The sequence below is a fragment of the Narcine bancroftii genome, chromosome 13 (genome assembly GCF_036971445.1).
Source record: "Narcine bancroftii isolate sNarBan1 chromosome 13, sNarBan1.hap1, whole genome shotgun sequence".
Lineage (NCBI taxonomy): Eukaryota > Metazoa > Chordata > Chondrichthyes > Torpediniformes > Narcinidae > Narcine > Narcine bancroftii.
The window spans coordinates 29492433-29513572 of NC_091481.1; the positions used below are offsets into that span (position 1 = coordinate 29492433).

The 21140-nt window shown below is 45.5% G+C and overlaps 1 protein-coding gene across 2 annotated transcripts in view; it reads left to right on the forward strand.

The window, feature by feature from the left end:
• Nucleotides 1–592: 592 nt before the first annotated feature.
• The window catches only part of gys2 (glycogen synthase 2), a 48157-nt gene continuing 27609 nt past the window's right edge, over nt 593–21140 (forward strand). Inside the window, exons 1-4 of one of the 2 annotated variants that reach the window (XM_069908843.1) lie at nt 593–959; nt 9001–9182; nt 12595–12786; nt 13289–13474. In XM_069908843.1, the coding sequence (XP_069764944.1) occupies nt 839–959; nt 9001–9182; nt 12595–12786; nt 13289–13474 (681 nt within the window). In that variant the 5' untranslated portion in view covers nt 593–838. The remainder of the gene's footprint in view (nt 960–9000; nt 9183–12594; nt 12787–13288; nt 13475–21140) is intronic. The other variant, XM_069908842.1, reaches the window with a different exon arrangement.

Genomic DNA, 21140 nt, shown 5'->3' on the forward strand with positions numbered 1-21140 from the left:
CTTGGCCCATTTCCTATGGAGTTCTGAAACCACGCACATGACGAGTCAATGAGGTACGATTAAAACCGTGGTTTTCAAACTCTTTCTTTCCACTAAGCAATCCCTTACTAATCACAGAGCACCAATGGCACAGGGAATACTTAAAGTGGTACTTGAGTGGAAAGAAAAAGGTTGAGAACCATTGCGTCCCTTATCTGCTTGACGGGACAACAGCAGGTGTGCCCACTGCTGTAGGCTAATGGCAAAAAGGAGTTCAGTAGTTGTGAGTGCAGGAGGTCAGGGAAAGGAGGGGTTTGATGGGATTGGTGTTCTGGGAGCTGTCATGTATCAGAAATAAATAAAAAATTAGGAAAAAAATTGTTTACACGGAGATTCAGTCCGTTTCTTGTTTATTTCTATATGTGAATATAAAAATAGAGGGTTCTTGAACAATTGGATTGAAGGCATCGGAGTGATTGGAACTCATTCGTATATCTGCATGTGACTGTAAATCAATGAATAAATCAACTGGTATTTTAAATGTTAGGAAGGGTGGGGATTTGACCGCCCCACCTCCAAACTGGATAAATTCGTGTTGCTTCCGGGGTTAAGGGCTGGACATTGGGACAATCACGTGAGAAAGGCACCTCTGCCTCCGCCGGGACCTTTCCCCTCCCTCCCCCCTTTGTCACTGCAGCCCCAGCCCGGTGTGCGAGCGCTGTCGTCCTTGTCCCAGCCAGTGTGATCCCAGCGCGGACGGAGCCTGTTTCAACTCCTCGGGGGAGAAGGCTACTTTTTTTGGTGGTGGTGGTGGAGGAGGGGGGCGGGCACACCTTTCATGTGAAAGGCTTTTGAAGTCATGCCTCTGGTCAGGTCGCTTTCGGTGACTTCTTTGAACGGGCTGTCGCTCTGGGAGGAGGAAAATCTGCCCGTGGACGATCTCCTGTTATTCGAAATTTCTTGGGAAGTCACCAACAAAGGTCAGTGCTGGGTCCCAGCCACAGAAGCCCCTACCCCAACTCCTCCTTTCCCTTCCCCCCCCAAAAAAAAAACACGGGCACCGTCCAACATCCCCGGGGTGTCCGGAGCAACTTTATAGTCGGAGATATTCTGTGAGTTTGTTGGGAGAACGTTGAACTTCGGAATTGGGGTATTTCGAACGATCGACTTCGGACTGTCCCATTTCACGGCGCGATATGTCGCCCACTATTTCCCCCTGCTCTCCGAACCTTTAACCTTTTGCACGTTGTTCATTAACTTGAAGCCCGTTGACTTTAGGACAGGCCCCCGAGTGAGGGAGGACCCGAAGGGGAGGGAGGTCAAGCGGTTGGCTTTCGGGTTGCGAAATTCTGATTTGTACGGAACAGTTCGTTTCATTCAACCCAGGAAGATTCACACCTTGACAGGTTGGGTTCCAGGTTAACTTTTGTGCCTGTTTTCAATGTTGAGATTAATCCAAGAAGGTTTAAGAATATATATATTTTTTTAAAAAGTAGTCATTTCAATGGCTACTTGCCTTTCCCCATATCCATTCCCCTACTTTAAAAAAAACCTATCAAACCTTGTCTTAAATATATTTACTGAGGTCACTGCCACTGCTTCAATGGGCAACAAATTCCATGGATTCACCGCCCTCTCTAAAAAGCAGTTCCTTCTTATCGCCATCCTAAATCTACCACCCTAAATCTTGAGGCTATTCCCCCTACTTCTGGTCTTCCCCCCCCCCCCCCCCTGTCTTGTGTACTTCAATCTTATCTACGCCTTTCATAATTAGAATTCTTCTAAATTCCAGTGAGTGCAGTCCCAGGCGATTCGATCTGTCTTCTTCAGCTGACCTCCTCCTCTCTGGAATCGACCTCTCTGCACTGCCTCCAAAGCCAGTGAATCCTTCCTCAAATAAGGAGATCAGAACTGCTTGCAATACTCCAGATGCGGCCTCACCAGTGCAATTGCAGTATAACCTCCCTGTTTGTCACATACCTATGACAGTGAAATGGTTCTTCTGTGAGCAATCTGGCATGCTACCTCTAACATTCAATCAGTTGTTTCAGTGGAAGAGCACAATTTATAGTGTATGGAGCCATAATGAAAAGAAAGCTTATTAAGACTAAGCAATGGTAGCATAATGGCCCTGTTTTGCAGTTTGTTCAATAGCCTGTCGGCTGCAGGGAAGAGACGGTGTCTGCACTTTTACATGGATGAGCCTTCTCCCTGACAGGAGAAGAGACTGCGTCTGGGCTGTGATGGTCCTTCACTATGTTGGCTGCCTTTGTTAGGCAGTGGGTGATGCAGGTGGATTCCATGGAGGGGAGGGAATGTTCTGAGTTGCATCAATCTTCTATAGCTTCTTCCAATGTCAAGCAGAGCAGCTCCTCTACCATTTTGTGATACATCCATCAAGTCTACCTTGAATGGCGCACCTTTACAGTGACGTCACTAGGGTTGGTGTCACCCAGTGCAGTAATTCGTGTAGTCTTTTTGATTTTTATCCCTCTTCCTTTAATTACTACTTGATTGTCAAAAATGTTATTGATATAGGTTCAAAACTACTAATTACCACAATATTGTAGCTAAAGCACCAGAAAATTTGATAAAAGTAGCGACTATGAAATCACCAGCAACAAAGAATTGTTACGAGGCCAGAGGACTCGAAAACCCAGCAGCAATAGAAATTCACCAAGACAATAGTTACTTAAACAAAAGTTGCTTTGAATATTCTTTAAACGTAACAGGATCAAACTTTAACTTATTACTCTTAACTTAACCTAACTTAACCCTCTTCTAATTCTAAGCGCATGAGAATGTAATATGTTCAGGAAAATTCTCTGTTTCACTGTCCAATCATTCACTTTTCACTTCTCAAGTTCACCGGTATCAGGCAATTCTCCTACTGTGCACAGAATTTAACATTTATGAATCAGGCTTAAAGTTAAATGGTTACCATTCAGGAAGGTTCTTGTTGCTTTCAGAGTGAAATTTGTTGCTCGTTGGACACGCACACAAACTGATTTCCTCTAATCAGTCACTTCAGTGTCTTGCCGAAGAAACATGGATTTTCCAAATGATAACCTCTTCTTCCAAGTCACCACAGAGTTCCTCTTGTTTCCCTTATTTCAGGAGAAGCACTCGAGCCGGCCATTTCCTCTTGTAAGGATTACAAGGTTTTGAACAGGCTGAACTCAGAACTCACAACCCATCTTCAAAATGGGATTTTTCAACAAGCTTGCCATTTTGCAACCTCAACTGCTAGTGTAGAGCCACAGTGCACCTATAGAGGTTGTTGAAGTTCAGGGGGGACCAGTCGAACTTGGTCCTTGAAGAAAGTAGAGATGGTGGAGCATGTTCTTGACTCAATGTGCTTGTCTCAGCTCAGTTCATTGGAGATGTTTATCCCAACAATCTACAAGTTATCACTAAAGCGGCATCGTCTGCAAAGAGTAGTTGACGGACAAGTTGCTCTTGTGTCTTGGTGTGAGCTTGCAGGCGCCTCAGATTGAAGAGACTGCCATCCGTGCGGTACCGGATGTAAACAGCGTCTTCATTGTTGAGGTCTTTCATGGCTTGTTTCAGCATCATGCTGAAGAAGATTGAAAAGAGGGTTGGTGCGAGAATGCAGCCTTGCTTCACTCCATTGTTAATGGAGAAGGGTTCAGAGAGCTCATTGCTGTATCTGACCCGACCTTGTTGGTTTTTGTGCAGTTGGATAATCATGTTGAGGAACTTTGGGGGGCATCCGAGGCGCTCTAGTATTTGCCAAAGCCCTTTCCTGCTCTCGGTGTCGAAGGCTTTGGTGAGGTCAACAAAGATGATGTAGAGTCCTTTGTTTTGTTCTCTGCACTTTTCTTGGATCTGTCTGAGGGCAAAGACCATGTCAGTAGTTCCCCTGCACGAAAGCTGTACTGTGATTCTGGGAGAACATTTTCGGCGACACTAGGTATTATTCTATTTAGGAGAATCCTAGCGAAGATTTTGCCTGCAATGGAGAGCAGCGTGATTCCCCTGTAGTTTGAGCAGTCTGATTTCTCGCCTTTGTTTTTGTACAGGGTGATGATGATGGCATCACGAAGGTCCTGAGGCAGCTTTCCTTGGTCCCAGCAGAGCTTGAAATTCTTTGCAGATGATGCCGCTTTAGTTGCCCATTCAGAGCCAGCTCTTCAGCGCTTGACGTCCTGTTTTGCGGAAACTGCCAAAATGTTTGGCCTGGAAGTCAGCCTGAAGAAAACTGAGGTCCTCCATCAGCCAGCTCCCCACCATGACTACCAGCACCCCCACATCTCCATCGGGCACACCAGTTTACCTATCTCGGCTGCACCATTTCATCGGATGCAAGGATCGACAACGAGATAGACAACAGACTTGCCAAGGCAAATGGCGCCTTTGGAAGACTACACAAAAGAGTCTGGAAAAACAACCAACTGAAAAACCTCACAAAGATTAGCGTATACAGAGCCGTTGTCATACCCACACTCCTGTTCGGCTCTGAATCATGGGTCCTCTACCGGCATCACCTACGGCTCCTAGAACGCTTCCACCAGCGTTGTCTCCTCTCCATCCTCAACATTCATTGGAGCGACTTCATCCCTAACATCGAAGTACTCAAGATGGCAGAGGCCGACAGCATCGAATCCACGCTGCTGAGATCCAACTGCGCTGGGTAGGTCACGTCTCCAGAATGGAGGACCATCGCCTTCCCAAAATCGTGTTATATGGCGAGCTCTCCACTGGCCACCATGACAGAGGTGCACCAAAGAAGAGGTACAAGGACTGCCTAAAGAAATCTCTTGGCGCCTGCCACATTGAACTCTGCCAGTGGGCTGATATCGCCTCAAACCGTGCATCTTGGTGGGCAGCAACCTCCTTTGAAGAAGACTGCAGAGCCCACCTCACTGACAAAAGACAAAGGAGGAAAAACCCACACCCAACCCCAACCAACCAATTTTCCCTTGCAACCGCTGCAACCGTGTCTGCCTGTCCCACATCGGACTTGTCAGCCACAAACGAGCCTGCAGCAGACGTGGACATTACCCCTCCATAAATCTTCGTCCGCGAAGCCAAGCCAAAGAAAGACAAGTTATCTACTTTTTCCACTTCAGTATCCTTATGCTCCCCATCTCAAATTTTACTTGTGAAAGGCTTATTTCTAGTTGAAAGGTTATGCTCCATATATATGAAGATACAATCCTTTCTTCATCTCTGAAAATAAACTTCCAATCATTAACAGCCTCAAATGGCCTCTTGAGTGACCAGAAACGTTTATTTTTATTTACTATGCAATATTGCAACAACTTTTGGCCTAGTTCCAGATAAACTTTGTTTTCAGTGTGGTAAATATACAAGAGAACAGTGAAAGTTTCCAACATTACCTGTATATTGCACCAGGGAAGTAGTGGCAGAACGTGGCGATTACATTAAAAAAAAATGTCCTGGGAATACCTGGTTCATAAGTGAGAGCGATGAAGATGTAATATCCCAAGAGTAAAATGGAACAAATAAAAATAGATTGGGAGTCTGACAAAGATTGCAGGTGTTCAGGAAAGCACTGAGCTGCTTGAAACCTGCATAAACTACAGTCATAAACTCAGCCCAGGCTTCAAGAGCTAGAGAACTCTTGCTGCCGTCTCTGGGAGGATGAGGAGAGAAAGGTTTTTATTGTTTGATCTACCAGGACAAAGTTAGCAACCAGCACAAATCATCAGGGACTGTCAGAGATGATAATACAGTAACAGCTGGGAATCTAACTGAGTTTTTGAAGTTTTTAAAAAAAATTTTTTTTAAATTTAGACCCAGGAGTCCGTGCTACCCAATTTACCTACGCCGTGGGAGGAATCCAGAGCACCCAAGGAAAACCCATGCACACGGGGAGAATGTACAAACTCCTTACAGCGCAGAATCCGAACCCCAGTTCCAATGGCTGGTGCTGTATAAAGGCCTTGTGCTAACAGCTACTCCAACAATGCAGCCAACTGTTCTCCACTATAATATCCCGTGTCTATATTTTGATCCATTCCTGAGCTGCCATTGATTTTGGATTTCCTCCTTGGATGTTCTGAAGACTGGGCAGTGTGCAAGGAGGCAGGGATTCTCCTGCACACTCACTCATTGCACTCAACCCCAGGTTCTGCAGACTTTCTTGTCTAACAACGGAGATAGTAAGTTGACTTGATTTGCCAAATGTGATATGGGTTTGAAACGATAGTTCAGCAGGTGAGTAGGTTGACAATTTTAGATTGAAGGGAAATTCTAGTTTAATTCGGCACTGATATTTTGGTAGCTGACTTCTCAGTTGTGTGGATAGAGGGCACTAAATTGATGCCAAACGGCAATAATCATTCCTTGTTCGAAATCTCCCTTGCGATAAATCCTATTTCATTTTCCAGTTCATTACAAGCAACAGATTTTCACCAGGTGAATAATTAAGGTCAAGACGGTTGTTTCCAGATTGCATTTTAGATGACAAAACTTGCCTGGAAATCACATAATGCTATAAAATGTAATCACTGCTTTACATTCTATTGAGAACATAGAAAGGACTCACAACGTTGCAGGGCAGGTCAATAATTAATGGCTCGGTGCTTGAAATGGGTATAGTTTCTTCCATTGGGTTCCAAATAAGCCACCTTGATTTTTATTTTGCCTATAGCCAAGATTATTAAAGAAGACCTTTTGGAGGGGGGTCAGCAATGGGATGATGGTGCAGCGAAGGACCGGTTTGTAATTTCCTTCAAACTGTTCCTCCAGGCAGTTGCTAACTTCTATCATCTTTGATGTCCACCCTGGTTGTAGCGCTCATTGGGGTTATATTGGGTCCATAGTCTGTGGAGGGCTATAATAATGCTGATGAAGTTGTCAACGTCACAATGGACCTTCTGCGCTCTTCTTCTCAATATCTGTTCTTAAGTCTTGGGATTTCTTTTGCTTCTTGGCCTTTAGGTGAAGCAGTAAAGACAGCAACTTTCCCTCCTCCTCCTGGGCAGACCTCGGTCAATGTGGTTCAGCCTCATCGACTCTTCCTCGCTGACCATCAATAGAGGCACCTCCAGGCTGCATGTTTAGTCCCCTGCTCTATTCCCCATACATTCACGACTGTGTAGCCAAGTTCAGTTCCAACATGATCGATAAATTTGCCGATGACACCACTGTGGTTGGTGGCACGGTTGGTGTTTCAGCCTGAATCCAGCACTGTCTGTTCTCTCTGTGACCTCCAGTTGCGTCTCGCTTTCCAAAATGTATGGAACTGGTCCGTTAATTGGGTGCAATTGGGCAACATGGGTTTTAGTGGCTGGTTATTAGCTTCTACCATGTTGTAAGTCCATTTTTAAAAATTAATAATGGGAAATAATGAGTCAGAACCCAGGATGGAGATCGAAAAACTGGTTAGGTGGTGCCTGAACAACAATCTTGCTCTCAACATCAATGAGACCAGGGAACTTGATGTGAACTTTAAAACGGGGAGAGTGAGGGACAATACACCTGTTTGCATTGCAGGGTTGGAGGTGGAGAGGGTTAATAGCTTCCAGTTGAGTCCACTTGTCAGATGACCTCTCCAGGAGCCAGCACATCGAAGCAACAGTGAAGAAGGCACACCAATGCTTCTACTTCCTAAGAAGTTTGAGCAGATTTGGCATGTGGCCAAATCTCTATCAAACTTCTGTAGGTGCACTGTGAAAATTACTCTGACTGGTCACGCCACAGGCTGGTGGTGATCTGAATGGCAAGGAATGCAAAGCACTGCAGAAGGTAGCATACGTAGCCAGGTCCATCACAAGTCTGTCATCCATTTGAAGACATCTATGTGAGATATTGCCTCAAGAAGACAGCCAAAATAACCCCTTTGCACTGCTACTTTTGGGCAGAAGGTACAGAACCCTGAAGTCCATCGCCTCTAGGTTCAAGAACGGTTTCTTTCGAATGACTAATAATGCTCTTGAAACCTTGCCTTACTCCAGCATGGCAAAAAAAGTTGTCTGCACTATTGAAATACCACCTTTTTTCCTCTTGCAATAACTGTGACTGTGAATATTGATTATCTACCTTTTATATTAATTGTCCCTCGCTGCACTGGATAACGTATACTATTAGAGTTAGGTACCCATGTGGTTGCAACAAGTAAGAATATTGGTGCATACGTGCATTGTACTGGTGACAAGAAACTCATCATCATTCAGGTGCCCTTCTGCAGAGTCTTGTAGGAATTTTCAACCTAAGAACACTTTGTGTACTCACATAAATTAGTTATTGATTAGCCTCATTCTCATTCAAAGCAACTCATTTTTATGCCGGGATGATGAGGCACTTCTACACAGCCAATGAGAAGCCGAAAATTTGCGCCAATTTCCTGCTCAGCTGGCAGTGTAAAAATGTCCTGACGGAATTTATTTGCTAAATTTCATCCCATAATGTTTTTTCCCACCAAGACCCTTACACATTTTCACGGAGTGGCTGCAGTCCAAGTTGACTGCAGGCACGCCGTAAGAAACCGGGCTGATGAGTGCGACGTTCACCCTCTGACACACAGGAAGGCAGTGCAAAAGTGCTGTGTAAACGACCACTCCAAAGGTAAGTATGCACATTTCTAATAGATTTTATTTTCCATCATTCTAATGGTGATTGACAGCTGGGAGAGAGTGGACAGATCTCTTCGGTGGTTACAGAGGTTGATCTGCTAGGGTTACAGCTAGAGTAACCAATCAGAACGAGTTTGGAAGAAAGGATCATTATTAGCCTTGATAATGCTCCTGGAGTGTTGGGAGGTGTGGCATTTGTTGCAATGTACCCAGCCACTGATCCACTCTTGTGGCCCAAACATATCTGTCACCAATACTATTGGGTTTCAGGTCAGTGATGCCAGTTGAAGTTCTGGCTTTTGAAATAAGAGCCCAGTAAAATACAATTTTACTGCAGGTGTAGTAGTTTGGCATTGTAAGAGTAAATACCATTTCAGCAGGTCATCTTGATAGACATGGAATGCATAATTGCTCCGGCATTCAACGCAATGCAGCTTAGTTTTTATTCTTTTTCTAGTTGGCGGGATCTACACTGTGATACAAACAAAGGCTAAGATTACAGCAGATGAATGGGGAGAAAACTACGTGCTGATTGGTCCATATTATGAGCATCATGTGAAGACACAAGTGGAAGTGTTTGAACCAAACAACCTAGCCATAAAAAAGACAATGGATTTCTTGAGGTATCAAGGATTTCGGGTAAGCACTACTTGGGGATAAGGAAGCAGCTGGAAGCAAAGTGACCTTCGGGCTTTTATTGCAGTTTCTTAATTTGACATTGCTTCCTGAAAAGTTGACACTTCCCCTGGGTTACGGAGAAGCCACAAGAATTTGAATAGTGTGGCTTCCTATTCAAGTCCTAGTGATATTCCTGGTGCTTGCAGTCCCTTAGCAATTCTGAACATTAGTGCAAGTCCTTAACCACTAGCTGAAGACTGGCTGCAGCTGAACTGTGAAATGAAAACTTGATGCTGCTCTCAATTGAAAAAGGGGGCTTTTCAAATCCACACTAGTGAGGTGGATCCCGTGGCTGGGCCCTAATGACCTGGGAATACAATTTCAAATCCCACTTTGACATCACGAGAAAGTAAACGAGTTGTACTTCTCTTACCCGGTGCCCTGTGGTCCGGCCAACTCCTGTGGACTGACACATTTGAATCTGCAAACTCCTTACAGACACTGCAGGTCTCGAACCCTGGTCCTGATCGCTGGCACTGTAAAGGTTGAACTTGCCGTGATCAGGAGCGGAGTTTGAGTCCCGCGCTGTCTGTAAGGGGGTTTATATTAACGTCCCGATTGCTAGCACTGTGAAGGTTGAATCTGCCGTGATCCAGAACAGAGGTAAGGAACACCACTGGTCACCAACCTCCATGCAGAATATGACCCATCTACAATCACTCTGACTTCTGTGGGCAATCCAATTCCGGATCGACAAAGCAATGTCCCCTTGGATCCCGAGCCTCCTTACTTTCTCAATAAGCCCTGCATGGAGAATCTTGTCAAATGCCTTGCTGAAATCCAGATACACAACATCTGCTCTTTCTTCATCAATGTGTTTAGTCACATCCTCAAAAAATGTAATCAGGTTCGCAAGGCATGACCTTCCCTTGACAGAGCCATGTTGACTATTCCTAATCACATTATGCCTCTCCAAATGTTCATAAATCCTGCCTCTCGGGATCTTCTCCATCAACTTACCAACCACTGAAGTAAGACTCACTGGTATATAATTTCCTGGGCTATCTCTACTCCCTTTCTTGAATAAAGGAACAGCATCGACAACCTTTCAATCCTCCGGTATGTCTCCCATCCCCTTTGATCATCGCCAGAGTTCAGCAATCTCCTTCGCCTCCCACAGTAGCTGGGGTACATCTGGTCCTAGTGACTTATCCAACTTGATGCTTTCCAAAAGTTCCAGCACATCCTTTCTCTTAATATCTATATACTCAAGCTTTTCAGTCTGCTGCAAGTCATCACTACAATTACAGGATCCTTTTCCATAGTGTATACAAACATATTTATTAAGAACCTCTGCTATTTCTTCCCATTCCATACACACTTTCCCACTAGGCACTTTCAGGTGGCTAAAATCTCCCGATGTAAAGCTGCATATTATGCCCATATGTGACTGTCGGGAGGCCACTTGAAAGTGCAGGAGGTGCATGCAAGACGAACTTTGTAACCGTCATCTGGGAGGGATAATCACCGAAGCACTGAGGTGTCCCCCCCCTGGCACCTGAAAATTACTGTTAAGGGGATGACAATCAGCTGGCGAGCACCTGACAGCTCCCCTCCCTGCTGCCCCTGTCCCCACCCGGTGCAGGATGTCAGGCCAGGGGCTGTCCTCATACTGATCCCACTTCCCCACTCTCTCTCAACAGCCCTGTATCAGTCTCCACACTGTGGGGTGGCCGATACAGACTGTTATAGCTGGGGTGGCCCACGCCGGCTGCCCCACAGTGTGGGGACTGATACAGGGATGTGGGGAGAGCACAGGGCAGTGGGATCAGTGTGGGGATGACCTGTGCCGGCTGCCCCAGTGCTGACAGCCCGCTCCAGCTGCCCCAGCTCTGACAGGCAGCTACCCCAACCCTGACAGCCCGAAGGGAAGGAGCTGGAGTGTGCTCCGAGGCGCCTTCCATGCAGCTGTCCCTTTCAGATGGCCAGTGCTGCACTTTTAACACTGCCACCTGAACAACCATTCCACAGGTCTGAATTCGCTTCTGCAGGCACATTCTTGGCAGCGAATGCACCTGAAGAAGCCTACTGTCACACTTGTTAGGTCCTATTCTTTCACGTCTTGTCCTCTTGCTCTTCACATACGTGTAGAATGCCTTGGGGTTTTCCTTAACCCTGCCTGCCAAAGCCTTCTCGTCCCTCTGGCTCTCCTAATTTCCTTTTTAAGCTCCCTCAGATTAGCCTTCTAATCTTCTAGTTCTCCAACATTATCTAGGTCTCTGAACCTTCCTACATTCTCAACTTTTATTTCTGATTTCCAGCATGTTGGGGTTTCATTTTCGCTTTTCATCCATTATATTTAACTTAAATTATTCATGTTTTTAAAGTCCATGAATATTTGGGATGATGATTATTTAAAGAAAAAAAAATTTTTCACAATGAATTGGAAAAGTTGCGTTGAATAAATGAATGCATTTGAGTGTAGACCAGAGACTACTGATGCTGGAGTCTAGAACAAAATAAAATAGAACATGGGAAGAGGGGGTTAAGCAGCAACTCTGCTTTGTTTCGGGACTGGTTTGAATGAAGGTAGATCCTGATGCTGACAAACCTTACCAGAAGTGGGTGCTTTGAAAGAAGTATGAAACGTACAATACAGTAAGTGTGTGGGGCAAATATTATATACTGACTGGTAGGATCCTGGAACTGACTACCGGGTGTAGTAGTGGAAGTGGATACAATAGTGGGATTTAGGAGGCTTCTGGGCACATTCTCACAAATGGGATGTAAGGATTTCCATCAAGCACAAGAAGTAGAGTTTATTGTGGGCATCATGTTCGGCACAGGCAAGTGGGCCAAAGTGCCTGTTCCCATGTTGTACTCTTCAATATTACAAAACAGTAGTTCTTCCCCCCCCCCCCCCATCCATGGGGGATATGTTCTAAGACCCCCCGCCCCCAGCGGATGGCTGAAACCACGAATAGAACCAAGCCCTTTTTTGTTTTCTATGTATACACTATGATAAAGTTGAATTTATAAATTAGGCACAATACAAGATTAACAACAATAACTAATAATAAAATAAAACAATTTTAACAATATTTTTAAAAAAGTTACTTGAACACGGACTGCGAAACTGCGACTGTCGATCTGATGACCGAGATGGTGACTAAGTGATTAATGGGCGGGCAGCATAGTCAGCGTGTATACGCTGGACAATGGATGATTCACTTCCTGGGTGGCATGGTGAAAGATTTCATCACGCAACTCAGAGCGGTGGCCAATTTAAAACTTAATTTCTGCGATTTTCCATTTAATATTTTTGGACCCCAGGTAACTGAAACTGTGGTGGGGGGGGGGGGGCGAGGGCGAGGGGGAAACCACTCTATATCATCTGACAAATGTTCCACTGACTCTTGCAATCTCTCTTCAGGTTTGCTTTGGCAGATGGTTGATTGAAGGTAATCCATATGTGCTGTTATTTGACATTGGTTCAGCAGCATGGAACCTCGACAGGTGGAAAGGAGAATTCTGGGATGCTTGCAACATTGGCATCCCACATTACGACGGTGAAGCAAGTGATGCTGTCATTTTTGGATCCCTGACTGCTTTGTTTTTGAAAGAGGTACATTGGTCCGGTGTCCAGTTCGGCTTCATGTTCACCCACGGCTCATTCCTCTGCAGTTGACGCGATTTGTTCTTGACGGGCAGTTCTTAAAACCGATGTAGTATGCGCTGATAGTCGATATTTAAGAGCATCTTCAAATATGTGGTTCATCCCATCCCCTCTCCACCAACTCGGTTCCTCCCGGAGATGAGTTTAGCTCTTTTCCAATACGTGCCCAAACGTGGCACGTTGATGACTGCAGCGCCAGCTTCACAGGTAAACGTCGGAGAGGGATAGAGCATAGAAACAGCCCACGAAGTCTGCACAGAACATTAATCCCTGCTTCTTGATCACCTATTATTTTTCATTCCCATCAACTCCCTCCCCATCCTTCTAAACTCCAAAGAGCGCAGGCCCAGAGCCATCAAACGCTCCTCATCCATTAACCCTCTCATTCTCGTAAACCTGAGTGGGATTGCATGTTATCCAGAATGCATTCTTTTCATGATTTTTGTTTCAGTTGGTTGATCAGCTCCCTGACAAACCAAACATCATCGCCCATTTCCATGAATGGCAAGCAGGCATTGGACTGATACTGAGCAGGATCCGAAAGTACCCCATTGCGACAATCTTCACCACCCACGCCACGCTGTTGGGCAGGTACTTGTGTGCTGGCAACACAGATTTTTACAACCAACTTGATAAGGTGAGCGTGCTAATTGCTTGACTCTGTTGCCCTTTTGGATAGATTTAGATATCTAAAAATACGCAATTCGGTTCAGCAGTCCGACACAGTTAAAGGTATCATTAGTCTTTTGGCACAGACATTCAAAAATTACAATTGTAAATTTAGGTGGGTTTGAGACATGAGACTGTGAATGTCGGAGTCTGGAGCCAAAAGAAATGAGTTGTTTCAGGAGCCCAGTGGGTCAGACAGCATCTTCTCGTGCCCGAGTAGGTTTCCTCCGGTTGCACCGGATTCCTCCCACATTCTAATGACGGACACTGTAGGTTAATTGGTCTTAAAGGGGCAGCGCAGGCTTATCGGCTGGAATGACCTGAGACCATGCTGGATCTCCAACTTTAAAAATTTGTGGAGGAAAGTAAGCAGTTGGTGTTTCGGCACGAGGCCTTGTGAAGGGTCTTGATCAAAATTTCAATTGCCCTTTTATCTGCCGCGGATGCTGCCTAGCCCACTGTGTTCCTCCAGCATCTTTTTTTAAGAGACTGGTTGGTTTTGTAAGCTTTTTCAGAGAATAGGGCAGTAGTTCTCAACCTTTTTCCTCCCACTCACATACCACTTTAAGTAATCCCACTTATGGAATCCTATGCCATAGGTGTTGTATGGTTAGTAAGGGATTATTTAAGGTGGTATGTGAAAAGTAAAAAAGTTGAGAACCCGGGACCAGGGTGATCGTTGGATGATGTCTGGAGATGGTACGTGAGCACATTTGTGTGTATACAGTAAAACCCCTGGTGTCTGAAATTCAAGCAACCCCAAGCCTCCACCATTAGCAAAAAAAATTGTGGAAAATAAATTTTAAAATTAAGATAGATAAGAATAAAATTTTTAAAAAGTCAGTTTAAAATTGTAAAAGTAAATGATCTATGAAGTAGCGCACAAACCTTTGGTGACAATGGGATCATGTATTCAGCCTGCAGAACGCCTTGATCGTGCTTTGCTCGTAGCAGCTGTTTGAATAAAGTTGTATTAGAATAAAATGGCCTCATCCAGGATGAAGAGCTGGTTGATGCTGCTCACTCTCTCAGTGTCTCCTTATCCCTGTTTTAGTAAGAGTCAGGCCAGTCAGAAGCTTTACATATAAACTTGGGCGGGGGAGGGGGGGTTAATTTCCTATAGCATTATGTTCGACTTTCAGGTGGCTATGTGGAGGGGGAGGAACCTGCAGATGCAGCGACGGTTAAATGTTTTTAAAGAATGTGACTGAAAGTAAAGTAAAATTCTATAAGGTTTATATATTCATGCAAGTGAACTTTGTTCAGTGTAAGTACGGTATAGTATTTTTGTCTTTTAAACTGTTTATTCTTAATGCAGGTGTAGTAGTTTGGCATTGTAAGAGTAAGTCTCAAGCAACTGGAAAATACACTTCTCTGGCACCTACCAATCCCCATAGGTACCGGATACCAGAACTTTACTGTATTTTGTAAACCAATGTTTTGAGTTTGTTATCACTTCAACAGATGGTACATTCGTAAATAGGTGGGAGCAAACCCAGGATTTAAAATGAAATGTTAGCTTGAGCAGCAGGGTTATATCAACATGTTGCTCATTTTGAAGAGGAGATTTAGAAGAAATTTGCCCTGGGGAAGAGTTGGGGGTTACAGGGAACTGATTTGAGAAGAAATGATGCCTGGAGCAAATCCCACATTGAACAGTGGGATAGATCTGAAGAATCAGATGGCCTGTACCTATTTCCTTGTCTGGCTCAGGATTTGGTTGGGATATTGCATTTTTTTTTCCCCATGCACATCATCCTTAAATCCTTTCTTCTGTCCACTGGGTAATCCCTTCCATTTACAGAGATCAGATTAGAGTGCCTGTTTTGCCAATCTAGCATCAGCCTACAGGAGGGAGATTGAAAACTTGGCTGAATGGTGTAAAACAACCTTGTACTCAATGCCACCAAAAACAAGGAGCTGATTGTGGACTTAAAGCAGGGGACAATCAGAGGTGTACAATCCAGTGATCATCAAATTTAAATTTCTGGGAGCCACTATTTCAGAGGACCTTTCGTGGACCCAACACATGAATATCAACATGAAGAAAGCACATCAGCACCTCTACAACGAAACCTTTGACAAAATTCTACAGATGTATAGAGGAAAGAGTGCTGACTTGTTGCTTCTCGGCCTGCTCTGTGGGCACCAATATCTGAGCGGAAAGCCCTGCAAAAGGTAGTGGACACAGTCCAGTACATCACAAGCCAGACTCTCTCCAGCATTGAGAAAAATCTTCATGGAGCGCTGCTGTCAGAGAGCAGCAGCAACCATCAAGGATCCATCCCACCTAGGGCATGCTTGGTTCTCACTGTTGCCATCAGGAAAGGTATAGGTGCCACAAAACTCGTACCACCAGGTTTAGGAATTTCTAAACAACAAACTGAATCAGAGACTTGTTTAAGAACTCTTTGCTTTGTACCTTATTTATCAGTTGAAGATTATTTTCTCTATTGCACAGTCAATTTGTTTAAACTTCCTTCTTTATATTTCCTTCTTTTGTATGCATATCTTTTCCTGAGTATAGTTTTTCTGCACTGCAGAGATGTAGAAATTCTACCTGGCCCACAGGAAAAGAACCCGAGTTGTATGTGATGTCATGCACGTACTCTGACAATAAATCCGAAGTTTCTGTGAGGTAGCCTGCCCAATAGAGCTGACTAGAATTGGAGGACCTCTGTGCAAAACTATATATATATATATATATATATATATATATATATATATATATAAAGATTTGGCATGTTTATGAATCGGACAACAATCGACCGTGAGCAAATGTTCCCTATTTGGAGAACTGCTAATTTTACCTAGCTGAGTTGCTATTTTTGGATTGGAAGCAATGCCAGAGCAATGGAAGGCATTCAGTATATAGATAGCAATCTATGGAAAAATAATGTGCATGCAAATACTTTAAATGTCTAAATTATTTTTGTCTTTTTTTTTTCATTACTTTACTATATTTGAATGCAGTTTAAGTGCAAATGTATTCCTGAAGTGAAAAAAAGCTGTCTCGAGATCCCTGGAGTGATTACTCGAGATCCCTGGAGTGATTACTCGAGATCCCTGGAGTGATTACTCGAGATCCCTGGAGTGATTACTCGAGATCCCTGGAGTGATTACTCGAGATCCCTGGAGTGATTACTCGAGATCCCTGGAGTGATTACTCGAGATCCCTGGAGTGATTACTCGAGATCCCTGGAGTGATTACTCGAGACCCCTGGAGTGATTACTCGAGACCCCTGGAGTGATTACTCGAGACCCCTGGAGTGATTACTCGAGACCCCTGGAGTGATTACTCGAGACCCCTGGAGTGATTACTCGAGACCCCTGGAGTGATTACTCGAGACCCCTGGAGTGATTACTCGAGACCCCTGGAGTGATTACTCGAGACCCCTGGAGTGATTACTCGAGACCCCTGGAGTGATTACTCGAGACCCCTGGAGTGATTACTCGAGACCCCTGGAGTGATTACTCGAGACCCCTGGAGTGATTACTCGAGACCCCTGGAGTGATTACTCGAGACCCCTGGAGTGATTACTCGAGACCCCTGGAGTGATTACTCGAGACCCCTGGAGTGATTACTCGAGACCCCTGGAGTGATTACTCGAGACCCCTGGAGTGATTACTCGAGACCCCTGGAGTGATTACTCGAGACCCCTGGAGTGATTACTCGAGACCCCTGGAGTGATTACTCGAGACCCCTGGAGTGATTACTCGAGACCCCTGGAGTGATTACTCGAGACCCCTGGAGTGATTACTCGAGACCCCTGGAGTGATTACTCGAGACCCCTGGAGTGATTACTCGAGACCCCTGGAGTGATTACTCGAGACCCCTGGAGTGATTACTCGAGACCCCTGGAGTGATTACTCGAGACCCCTGGAGTGATTACTCGAGACCCCTGGAGTGATTACTCGAGACCCCTGGAGTGATTACTCGAGACCCCTGGAGTGATTACTCGAGACCCCTGGAGTGATTACTCGAGACCCCTGGAGTGATTACTCGAGACCCCTGGAGTGATTACTCGAGACCCCTGGAGTGATTACTCGAGACCCCTGGAGTGATTACTCGAGACCCCTGGAGTGATTACTCGAGACCCCTGGAGTGATTACTCGAGACCCCTGGAGTGATTACTCGAGACCCCTGGAGTGATTACTCGAGACCCCTGGAGTGATTACTCGAGACCCCTGGAGTGATTACTCGAGACCCCTGGAGTGATTACTCGAGACCCCTGGAGTGATTACTCGAGACCCCTGGAGTGATTACTCGAGACCCCTGGAGTGATTACTCGAGACCCCTGGAGTGATTACTCGAGACCCCTGGAGTGATTACTCGAGACCCCTGGAGTGATTACTCGAGACCCCTGGAGTGATTACTCGAGACCCCTGGAGTGATTACTCGAGACCCCTGGAGTGATTACTCGAGACCCCTGGAGTGATTACTCGAGACCCCTGGAGTGATTACTCGAGACCCCTGGAGTGATTACTCGAGACCCCTGGAGTGATTACTCGAGACCCCTGGAGTGATTACTCGAGACCCCTGGAGTGATTACTCGAGACCCCTGGAGTGATTACTCGAGACCCCTGGAGTGATTACTCGAGACCCCTGGAGTGATTACTCGAGACCCCTGGAGTGATTACTCGAGACCCCTGGAGTGATTACTCGAGACCCCTGGAGTGATTACTCGAGACCCCTGGAGTGATTACTCGAGACCCCTGGAGTGATTACTCGAGACCCCTGGAGTGATTACTCGAGACCCCTGGAGTGATTACTCGAGACCCCTGGAGTGATTACTCGAGACCCCTGGAGTGATTACTCGAGACCCCTGGAGTGATTACTCGAGACCCCTGGAGTGATTACTCGAGACCCCTGGAGTGATTACTCGAGACCCCTGGAGTGATTACTCGAGACCCCTGGAGTGATTACTCGAGACCCCTGGAGTGATTACTCGAGACCCCTGGAGTGATTACTCGAGACCCCTGGAGTGATTACTCGAGACCCCTGGAGTGATTACTCGAGACCCCTGGAGTGATTACTCGAGACCCCTGGAGTGATTACTCGAGACCCCTGGAGTGATTACTCGAGACCCCTGGAGTGATTACTCGAGACCCCTGGAGTGATTACTCGAGACCCCTGGAGTGATTACTCGAGACCCCTGGAGTGATTACTCGAGACCCCTGGAGTGATTACTCGAGACCCCTGGAGTGATTACTCGAGACCCCTGGAGTGATTACTCGAGACCCCTGGAGTGATTACTCGAGACCCCTGGAGTGATTACTCGAGACCCCTGGAGTGATTACTCGAGACCCCTGGAGTGATTACTCGAGACCCCTGGAGTGATTACTCGAGACCCCTGGAGTGATTACTCGAGACCCCTGGAGTGATTACTCGAGACCCCTGGAGTGATTACTCGAGACCCCTGGAGTGATTACTCGAGACCCCTGGAGTGATTACTCGAGACCCCTGGAGTGATTACTCGAGACCCCTGGAGTGATTACTCGAGACCCCTGGAGTGATTACTCGAGACCCCTGGAGTGATTACTCGAGACCCCTGGAGTGATTACTCGAGACCCCTGGAGTGATTACTCGAGACCCCTGGAGTGATTACTCGAGACCCCTGGAGTGATTACATTGGACGACAGAGTTTTCTTCCTGAACACTTCTGCATGTATTTTAACAGTTTCCTTTCTTGTATCATTTTATTTAGATATAACCTATTTTTGAGATATCCATTCATATTTAAGGTCTGCATCAAGCATACAAAACCATGAAGTGTAACACCATCATTGAAAATTCACTTTCTGCATGTGCACTTGGACTTCTCTGCTGATTTTTGTGCAGTCAGTGACGAACGTGGCGAAAGTTTTCACAGGAGCATTGTGGCCATGGGCTGATTATTGTTGGGCACTGACATGAGAGGCATCAGATGCTGAGTACAAATGAAAATCAGCAGCAAAACATTTTTCGGTCCATTGAACTAACACAATGGGTCAGCGTCATTAAGCGATTAAACATGCGAAGTTTAATAGAAGTTAATTTAACGTTTGTCAAACTTCTTATGTGATACTGCAAATCTGAAATTATCCTTGTGTTCATCTTGAAGCTGTTTATCATAATCCCCATTTTTTCTTCAGGAAGCAAACCTTTTGGGGGGGGGGGGGGGGAGAAAGTTGTCGTCCAGTGTCATTGTTTGTTGTCAAGCTATCTGTATGTCAAAAGTTCTGTAGGTGCAGGAATGGAATTGGAAAAACCTATGTGGGCAGCCGTAAAATAAATATTGACAAATAAAGTCCAAGAAATCTAGGTTTGATTAGGCAGTAGCACAGAAGTAATGAATGAAAGATTGCATCTGATTATAGGCCAGAAGATGATGTGTGGATATTATGGAGCATCGTGAGAACTCTCCTAGTTTGACTTGTATTCGCTGATGTAAGGACATTGCAAGGAATCTTGCTATAACAGCAGCACTGCTGCTGTGGACCCGGGAGAGCAGGGACTGGAGACACAGCGCTCCTCTGCAGGGTTCAATTGCCCAGTCCCAATGTCTATGGCTCTTTACTGGATTTAAATGGCCTAATAAAAGTGCCGACAGTGCTTTTAATTAAAATCTTGCCATTGCTGGGTCTGCACCCAAGGTGGTGGGCGGTGCCTCCACTGGGCAGCGGCCACAAAGTGTTGCAGAATCCTGGAGGAGCAATGGACCAGCGCAGGGCATCAGAAATGGGGAGAACACCCTCCCCTTTCAGAAAAAGCAGCATAGGAGAGGACCCAACAGGACGGTGAGCACAACAGCGAGGGGCTCAGTGGCTGAAGGCTGCTAGAGTCTGGCTCCTGGGAACCAGAATAGGGGGCTGATAGCAAGATGGGTGCCAGAAGGACCGCTGGTGTGATCATGTCGGAGGTTTGGATCTGGAGCTTGGATTGCCAATGGATCTGTGCAGATGGGGAGGCTGCGGGAGCACTGGAGGCGAATCCACGGAGACTGGGTTTCTCTGAAGGGGCTCTCTTTTACTTCTTTCTCTTGTGCTGTAAGGGGGAGGGGGGGTTGGTCGGCAATACTTATGGCATCTCTTGGTCTGTCTTTCAGCAGGCAAAAGAAAATTTTGTGTAATATTACAGTTTCTGTATTATTACATGACCATAAAGACATCTTGAGTTATTCTACATCATTCCTTTCTGAAGGGGTGGAATCCAGTCATTATAGTGAAGTTCTGTGAAATGCTGCCATATAAAATAAATGAAGCTAGAGGAAAAACAGATTTGGTATCTTTGGATATAAATTGTGAAGCCTGAATGTGAAATGTCCACAAGGAAACAAGGCATCGCAGAATTGGACGTCAAAACTGAAAACACAAAATGCTGGAAATACTTGGTTGGTTTCCCAACATCTGTGGGGAGAGAAGTAAGTTGGGGTTTTATGCTCACTGGAATATGTCCCAAGCTTTTTAAGCGGGAAGGTGGGGGAGAACTAGTGGAGGCTCCAGCCATCAATTTGCAACCCATTGAATTGCTCAAAAAATCGAGCCAGCGACTGACGTCCTACTAGCCTTTTTAAAAAGGAAACCAATTGAACATTTGTAGATTGGCCATAATGTTGGAAGGAGCTGGTATTCAACAGGCCTGGATTAAATCC